The 9,654-nt window shown below is 43.7% G+C and overlaps 1 protein-coding gene across 1 annotated transcript; it reads right to left on the minus strand.

Moving 5' to 3' along the window:
* Positions 1–1,835: 1,835 nt before the first annotated feature.
* Positions 1,836–6,387, minus strand: AVPR1A (arginine vasopressin receptor 1A). The gene is made up of 2 exons (XM_047066679.1): positions 4,622–6,387; positions 1,836–2,414 (listed from the first exon to the last, which is right to left on the minus strand). The coding sequence occupies exons 1-2, from the start codon at positions 5,598–5,600 to the stop codon at positions 2,128–2,130; spliced, it is 1,266 nt and encodes a 421-aa protein (XP_046922635.1). The 5' UTR covers positions 5,601–6,387; the 3' UTR covers positions 1,836–2,127.
* Between the last annotated feature and the right edge of the window lie 3,267 nt (positions 6,388–9,654).

Genomic DNA, 9,654 nt, shown 5'->3' on the forward strand with positions numbered 1-9,654 from the left:
CAAGTCATGCTCTAATTTATCTCTGTTTAGAAGTAAAAGAAATTGATGTTCTTGGCTGGCTCTGATTTGCCTGCATTTATTTATTTTTTATTTAATGTTTATTTTTGAAAGACACACACACACACACACACACACACACACACACACACACACACACACAAAGTGAGAGTGGAGAGGGGCAGAGAGCGAGAGGGAGACACCGAATCCGAAGCAGGCTCCAGTCTCTCAGCACAGAACCCAGTGCACGGCTCGAACTCACAAACCATGAGATCATGACCCGAGCGGAAGTCTGACGCTTAACTGACTGAGACACCCAGCTGCCCCATGACTTACCTGCATTTAAAGGCAAGCAAGTTCTATCTTTGAATTGGAAAACTTTGGTTAGGCACAAGTCAGGCTTAGTGGCCGCTGGCAATGCTCTCCAATGAATCAGCAGAGCTATATTTAAAATTCTAGGATTTTATATCCCAGACATGAAACCAACAAATTCTGGTTAATGGAAAGTAAACAGGAAAAAGCTGTTCAATTCTGAAGGCCCTAAGACTATAATAAAAGCAATTGGTACATTCATATGACACGTGACAGTTCAGGAAGATCTTTTCACATCTTTGATTTCGTTTTGTCCTCACAACAATCCTGTGAGGTGTTATCAACCCCACTGTACAGCCAAGGAGATAAAAGCTTTATGTGTGCTTAAGTAATTTTCCAAAATCATGCATTTAAGTAACAAAGGAAACCATACTAGGTGCAGAACAATTTTTTTCCCTCCATCTCCACCCCATTCCATCCAACCGTGCCTCTTGTCTACCATATGTAACTTAGACGGTTGGGAGACTGGAAGGAAAGACCAAATTATTTTTAATTAAACACGAAGGGACATTCTACATCTTGGGTTTCTCTTTAGGAGACTCTTATTTATAAGTCTGGACACCCCAAACATGAAGTAATAATCATGTTACTACCCACCACAACACAGAATACCCTATAACACTGGTCAAAATATGTTTACAGTGTTCTAGACAAAGTCTACATAGTACCTTGGGCAACCCATTTCTGTTCTTCTAACAAAACTGGATATTCTTTACATAAATCTGATTTTAAAATGGCCTTGCAGTGGGAGAAAAAAGATTTTATTAGCCATTTGACAATATTTGCTCTAACCTTCAGCATCTTAATAAATTATACCTTCCACAACTGGTACAACATGAGGAGCCTAAAACAAGGAGGGAACTGTCAGTTCTAAAGTTACCATTTTGAAATTTAGCATTTAACAGAACTTTCCTCTTTCTGCTCTGAACCAAGCACCCCCTGCTCCATATGCCCCAAGAACTCATGCCTGTCCAAGGCGCTATCCCATCTCCAGGTCTCTGCCTGAAGCTGCATTTTCTTTTCTTTTCTTTTTTAATGTTTATTTTTGAAAGAGAGAGAGAGAGAGCGAGTGCAAGTAGGAGAGGGGCAGAGAAAGAGGGAGACACAGAATCTGAGGCAGTCTCCAGGTTCTGAGCTGTCAGCACAGAGTCCAATGTGGGGCTGGAACTCAGGAACTCTGAGATCATGACCTGAGCCGGAAGTCAGATGCTTAACCGACTGAGCCACCCAGGTGCACCTGAGGCTGCATTTTCTGATGCATGAACTGATTTTTATTGGATGGAAAAAATTTCTCTGAAGGTTCTTCTAATTCCTTTCAAACACTAAGGCCGATGATGAGCTCACTTTGTTTGAAATAATGCCCCTACATCGTATGACTTCTAAACCAAGCAAGCCTCAGTTCTATCCATAATAAAAGGAAAAGAAAAGAAAGGAAACCAACAACAGAATGTAAAGCCAGGGTGGTTATGTTTTTCCTTTAGAACTATAACTTCTATTATATTTCTGAAAATTAGGCCTACAAATCTTAGTGTAGCATATTTTTTCATCATTTTTTAATTTTTTATTTTTTAACGTCCCATATAAAACAATTCATAACTTTTGGTCATAGCAATGAGAAAATGCAACTAGAAACACAGTCTTGCACTCAACAAACTGACGCTTATCTCTTAGAAGTTCATTTGTTCCCATGATTTCTAGCTGGATTCAGCCAGTAGACCCAAAAGACCACTACAAGAGTCAGGCTGCGTGAATGTGGGCTCAGGTTGAAACAGGAATGAATTTGATGGACTTGGACGATTTAGGCGAGTCCTTCCATGTACCCATACTGTTTGTGGGGCTCCGGTTGTTAGTGTAAGAAGTCTGTCTTCTGCTCATACTGTCAGAATCTTCTTTGTTGAACGTTTGATTCATGTTCTGGCAGCATGGGAAGCTGTGGACACAGTCTTGCAGGAGATGGCCGCTAAAAAACATGTATATCCAGGGATTACAGCAACTATTCAAGGAAGCCAGTAATGCAGTGATGGTGATGGCCGGGTTTTCTGATTCTGTACAAAAAACGTAAGGGGAGATTATTTAAATAGTCAAATGAAAGTAACTGAGCACTGGGTAAACTCATTTTTCTACTGACTCTTAGAAGTGGGGAAAAAGTTATGGGTTAATGTAGAAAATGAAGTATATTGTTCATTAATCCGGGAAATGGCTGGTGTCTGGAAATTGCTTGGTTGTGAAATATTTTCATAAGCAAGATGCATTGACGTTCATTCAAATATCTTAAACCACTTGAAAATATCGTAGTAGAATGAGTGGGAAGAATATGAAACAATTTATTTTAAAAAAATGTGTATTCTTTATACTAGCATTAGTATGTGCTAACAGACACAGCAGTTACAGAATGGCTGCAATTTCAATGAAATTTCAAAAGTCTATAGCCACATAAATAAAATTGTATTCATCCTAACAACTAAGGCAAAAGTATGACATTATGGAACATGTTTAGTAGTTCTACACTTTTAAATATTAAACATATTTTGTAATAAGACAACTATACATAAGGGAACAGTAGTAATAGGTCCCTGAAGGATGCATTATTTGGTTGTTTCTGGAGTTGTTTTTTGTGTTTTTGTTGTTGTTAATTTTCTATAGTTTCTTTTGATTTTAAAAGAAAACCATTTTGGTGGTTTGGGCAATTAAATTATATTAAGAACAGCTGAGTTAGGAAATTCCAACAAGTTTTTGAAATATTTTATGCTAATTTGCACTGGTAAACCACATAAATATTATAATCTTTCACAGAACTATGACACTGATAATACACCTTTTTGAAACATAAGAATAATCAGCAAGCACTAACTTTTTCTTCATTATTAAATATAAACTTGGGTCTTCTCACTGTTGTTATGCTGGAATAAATTACAGGTGATTTAATCATACCTTGTGCTAAAATGCTACCGTTAAAGGTGATCATGATCTATGGTTACAGACTGTATTCAAAAAGAATGAAAATCATCACCATACCTATGCAGAGGTAGAGAAGTTTTTAGAAATTATGTCTGAATTCTGATAAAGCAATAATTAGACTGAGTTTTTTTATTTGATTGGCAATAATTACGAGGCTGCTATAAGATCAAGCAAGACCGGAAATGATAAACCAAAAATATAGCATTTATGTTGTATTATTTATTATCAGTAATATTATAGCCATGGAGGTATTTTTATTTGTTTGAATTAAATTCACTCTCAAATGTTTTATTTGCACATATAACTTCCAATAGTAAATCACACAGGCTCCCTACCTCAATCTCAAATAGCAAAAGGAGACAGTTCTTCCCAGATACCTATTTCCCAACTATAGCTGATGTTGGTAACATTCCTGTAATATATTTTATTTGAAAAAGTTGGGTTTTTTCTCACTCATAGGAAATAACTTTTTTCAAGACCCAGCCTTAACTGTTTTTGGTGGGGTTCTTTTGAAGTTAGTATTTTTAGTTTGTGGAGGAATTAGAATCAAAGAAACTAGTAGGTGTAGAGAACATTCTCCATAAAACACTGCAAGAGTTGTGGGGGGGGGGGGCTATAGCTGTATGGTTAAGTTAGTGCTGAAAGATGAATTAATTACTTTAACAAATTTAGAGTTTATCAATAATCCTGCTTTAAAATACCAGAAAAAAAGGTGCTACAGTAATTGTCAGAAAAAAAAGTTAAAAGATGATAAGAAATGGAACACTAAATGCTAAATTAGAATTATTGGCTTCTTAAGAATCTTTCTTCAGAAAAAAATATGTGCGTTTATCTTTGCCCTTGGGGCATTTCTACAAAATTTTTGTATTGTGATATTTTTCACAAGCTAGCAAAAAGCAGTGGTTACAGTACAAATACTTCTCTGAATCCGATAGACGCAAAGGCGGGGCGGGGGGGGGGGGGCGAAATTAGCGCAGTGGTTAGTGATCTGGCAAAAAGTCATTATCACGTTTTGTAGTTGCCTGGTTGACTGTAGGGCGCAGTTTCTGGATTTGTCTTAGGATCACTTCAAGCTACAAGTGCACATTCCTGGGCCCCATTCCACAGCTACTGAATCAAAATGTCTGGGGTGGAGACCCCTGCCGTTTTGGTAATTTCACCCAAAGCTAAGCATGCAGAAGTTTAAGAACTACTGCCCCAGAGGATAGTATGAAAAGCACCCCCTCCCCCGAACCCCGGCCACACGCACAGCCGAATTCCCGCACTTTCCTCCTTTCTCCCGCCCGACACCTACCGATCCAAACAAACTTCTCATCCCAGACAGACCACATCTGAAGGATGAAGAAGGGCGCCCAGCAAACGATGTAAACGGTCACGATCACAAAAGTCATCTTCACCGTGCGAATCTTGGCGCGGGAAATGGTCTTCACGCTGCTGATACAAGGCGCGAGCAGGAGCCCCTTATGCAAAGCGCCACTCGCGCCCTCGGCGCCCTTTCCGGGGAGCAAAGCCGTCTTTCCGCGGACGTTGCGCCAGATGTGGTAGCAGATGAAGCCATAGCAGGTACCCAGGATGACCACGGGCGCCACGAAGATGCCACCCGTCATCCAGGTCACATAGGCGCGGGGACCCCAGGGCTGGATGAAGGTGGCCCAGCAGTCCCGGGCCTTGGTGACGTTGTTCACCTCGACCATGGAGAAGACGAAGTACTGCGGCGTGCTAAGCACGAAGCTCAGCACCCAGGCGGCAGCGATCATGAGGCGCGAGCGGCGCGTCGGTTGCTGCAGCGTCTTCAGCGGGTGGCACACCGCAATGTAGCGGTCGGCGGTCATGACCACCAGCATGTAGGGCGACACGAACATGCCGAACACCTGCAGGTGCTTCACCACGCGGCACAGCCCGTCAGGCCCGCGGAAACGGTAGGTGATGTCCCAGCACATCTGCGGCAGCACCTGGAAGAAAGCGACGGCCAGGTCGGCCAGGCTGAGGTGGCGGATGAAGAGGTGCATGCGGGACGTCTTGCGAAGGGTGCGGTGCAGCGCCACCAACACGCTGCTGTTGCCTAGCACGGCTACCACGAAAGTCACAGCCAGCACGGCGATCTCCAGCTTGGCCAGCTCCTCGTTGCGCACGTCCCCCTGGGGGCTGCCGCCGTCCCCGAGCGCCTCCGCTGCCCGGCTGCCGTTGACACCGCCGGCTAACAGGGGCCACCCCTGGCTGGAGTTGTCCGCGGGCCCCTCGTTGGGGCCTCCGGAGAAACGCATGCTGTCCATGCAGCGCCTCCGGGGCCTCCGCGGAGGCCAGCTGTCTTCCCACCGCCGCTGGCGAGGGCTCCTTGCCCGTCGCGCGCTGTCCTTCCCGCGCTCGCTGGGCTCTGCTCGCTGGGCCCTGCTGTCCCTCTTGCGGGCGTCGGCGGGCACAGCGTCCCACCGCCGGCCGAGCTGCTCTCGTTCCCGTCACCGACCTCTTTCCCCGCTCGGCTCCTTTTCAGCTAGGAAGGCGCTGGGGAGGTGCGCTCCGAGCTTCTGAAAGCGCTGGGCTCCAAACTCAATTATTTATGCGGAGTTTGTTTCCCCAGAAAGCGCTCCCTCTCGTCCCAGTGGTTGGAGACTGCTCCGTGCTTACTCCGTCCGCTCTCTCCTCCCACCACCCCCAGGGGGTTCCTTCTTTCTTTCTTTCTTTTTTCCCCTCCTCTCTACGTCGGTGATTTGTTCTCTTTGCATCACTGCTGCAGGGGTGGGGCTGGGAGACTCGCCGATTCCTCGGCTTAACAGGCTGGATGGGGGCGCTTTCCCGCTCTTTTCTGACAAAAACTTGAAGAACTAGACGTGCTATGCCCCCCCCCCTTTTTTTTGTTTTTTTTTTTGGCTTACCACCATTTCCTCAAGCCCCCTCAATAGCCACCTTAACTCCATATTTGACGTCAACAGAGGCAGTGGATGCGGTACGTTGAAATCCCGAGTCCACCTCCGGGCGCTCACGCTCCTTGCGCCTGAACTAGGAGCGCGACCCCACCTGCTCCAACCGGGGTTTCCACCTCTGCAGCTATCCAGCCCACTGCCGGGCTCATTTTACTCCCAGGGCAACTTGGCTCCGAGAATTCAGCCTCTCCCCGCCCTGGTCCCTGCCCTCCCCCTCCCCCACCCCCACCCCGCCCCCGGGAGGGTCACTACCGCGTCGCTTAAAAAGCGCCATCTTCGCAGTAACACACCTGCTATTTGTCACCCGGCCCGCGCTCGCTTATTCCATCGCGGCCCCAGGGCGGCCGTGGGCGTATCTACTGCAGGAAAAGGATCGTCTCCTGGTTGGGGTGGGTGCCTAGAGAATTTCTGTGAACTAGAAATCCTGGGGTTTCCTCCGGGAAAAGCCTGATTCCCACAGAGGGGATGGACGGAAATCGGGCCACAGTAGTCCGTGGGGACTTCGTCTGGTTACTGCTGAATCGTGGGGACATCTCTTTGGAAGGACAAAGAGCAGCTGTCTGAAGAGCGCACACCCAGGCAGTGCCGTTCCGGGCATGGGAGCGAAAAGGCGCCAGGTTCCTGCGCTCGGGAGTTAGAAAGATGCATGCTGTGGTCAGGAAAGAGGCGCTGTCTCCGCAGCGAGACCACCTACGTATTAATTAGCAACTGAACAACTCGAGCCAGGCTGCTGGTCCAGAGCAAAGGCAGAAACACCCTCTACTTGAGCTCTGGCTTGAACTTTGGTGAAGAGACGCTTCGAACCACAGCGAGGGGGAGCTGTTTTCAGGCTATTTCGCGAGAGAAAAAACACACACTTTATAAGGTTATGTCCACTTTGTGGATACACGAACATGACTTTTTGGTCGGCAAATATGTGTTTTGCGAACGTGGTATAAATTTGATTGTCGTGGGAAAATATACGTGAAATACAGGCAAAGAAAGCAAAGGATTTTCTGAGGTGCAGTTCTCACTGATAATTCCACGTTGCTTTTTAGCTTCTGCATGCCGAGTCCCAAAGGTTGTCGCATTAAGAGAACCGGACTCCTCTCCGGAGTCCTGTTTCACTGCGTCTCCATAAGCTTCAATTTATACCGCTTAGGAATAGAAGTACCTGCCTTCCAAGCTGTGCTGCCTCCTCTCATTTTCTCCAAGATACCTAGGAGGCAAAACATTTTTTTAAAATTCAGAGATGGCCAGAAGTAAAAGGTTTGCAGGCCACCTTTCTGGAAAAATGCTCCAAGCAATAGGTAATAGTCACGGACTCGGAGAGATGACCTTCCTTTAAGTCACAAATTACATTATTGGTGCACCTTATGAGAAATAATGTTGTCGGAGGAGAGGAAATCTGCAGAACAGGATCACTAAAATTTTGTGGGGTGTTCTTAATTCAAAGAGATTGTATGGTGGTCTCTCAGGAAATTATTCAGCTGTGTCACTCCCTTTGATCCGATAAGCAAATCCAATATCCAATTTATAAAAATAACTTACTGGGTTACATCCGGTGGCACAGTTAGAAGATATTCAGTAAACAATAGTACTAGTTATCCATAGGTATTGTGCGTGTGACACACACACACACATATATATATATGGATAATATGGAAGAAATACCAATCTTAATGCATGTATTTTTAAGAACCATTAAAATATAGGCTCACTATTCATGTACCTCCCTGGACCTGCTATGAAAATTTTTCAGTGGCAGTTAATTTTGGTTCTAAAATATGAAAAGCACATAGTCAATATTTTGTGTGGCATCTGGTGCTTTTTCTTAGAGCAATTCGTGTTTGCTCTGTACTTCTTGTATTACTAAGACCATTTTTTTCTCTCTTACTCTCAGTTAATTTCAGTTAATGTATTTTGGGGGTGCAATGATGAAAAGAAAAACTGAAGGTTGTGTGTGCATACCCTGGAGTAATCTTTCTCTTTCATTTGCCTGCCTTCCTCCTCCCAGTTTGTAATTCTATATGTGTAAGAAGTATTTTGATTAGGAGAAGAGGCTACCTCCTTCATTTACTAGCTGTGTGACTTAGTTTTAATTTTTGAGGTTTAAAACCTTCATCCATAAAATCTTGGTGATAAAATATAATGCAGATATTGCAAGGATTATATAACTGGTTAAGTTTCTGACATTTCATGAGTATTCAAAACATTTATTCTTCCTTTTTTTCAAATATGTACATATTTTGCCAATAATTTTTCCCTTCCAATTAAAGCAGCCTACCCCCAACTTCCTTCTGTGCAATAGAAGATATTGATAGGAAAGGGGCGCCTGGGTGGCTCATTCAGTTGAGCATCCGACTTGGCTTAGGTCATGATCTCACAGTTCCTGAGTTCGAGCCCAACATCTGTGCTGACAGCTCAGAGCCTGGAGCCTGCTTTCAATTCTGTGTCTCCCTCTCTCTCTGCCCCTTCCCCACTCGTACGCTGTCTCTCCCTGCCTCTCAAAAATGAATAAATCTTAAAAAAATTTTTTTAAAAGAAGATATCGATAGGTTTTCTTTGAGAAAAGAGTTCCATGGTCAAATACGTTGGGGGAAGTGCTGTGTATACATAAAACCTGTTAAACTTTGTTTTTTAATATCTCCTAAACCTATTTAACCATGGAAAGCCCCCATCCTTTTGTTTTCCCCATGGAACGGTGATGAAGATGTCATAGGACAACTGATACAGTTTGAAGAACACTGAATAAATGTACTTGGGGTTCCAAAATGCTTGGTAACCACCACTGGACTTAGTCAAGTCAAGAAGTTGAGGGTTTGGGTCAAGTTTAGCCTACTCTCATAGAGGCCGGGATACCCAATATAAATGGGTTACATTTCATTTATCATATTACCTTGTGTGCTGCTTCATAGCCACTATTCATATGTAGTCTTTCCTCTCCTTAAACTGTCAGGTTTTTGTTGTTGTTGTTTTTTTTTTTTTTTTTTTTTTTTTTTGTGAGAAACGTGGAAGAAACTGGTGTCTGCAGGAGAACCCATTTTACTTCTGTAGCCCACAATGACTCCTTCCACTTCAATTATAAATTAATGACATTATAGCTTTAGGGCCATAGTCTAGTATTCATACTATTACTTCTAGCAAACCAACAAATGTCTGTGGCACGTCACTATGCTAAGTCGTGAGCTAGATACAAAGAAGTATGTAATGGCTACTAACATTTACGAAACACTTTATGCCAGGCACCATCAACAGTGCTTTCTTCATTTCTTCATTTAAGTATTTCTTCATTTAATCCTCTCAATGACCCTATGAGGGATGTACTCTTATTTCACTTTACATTTAAAGAAACTGAGAGAAATAAATAATTTCTCTTTGTTTCTTTCTCATTTAAAGAAACAAAGAGAATAAATAACCAGCTTCA

The sequence above is a fragment of the Lynx rufus genome, unplaced genomic scaffold (genome assembly GCF_022079265.1).
Source record: "Lynx rufus isolate CCGP_SWC_20201006 ecotype Redwood Valley unplaced genomic scaffold, mLynRuf1.p SCAF_7, whole genome shotgun sequence".
NCBI classification, from domain to species: Eukaryota; Metazoa; Chordata; class Mammalia; order Carnivora; family Felidae; genus Lynx; species Lynx rufus.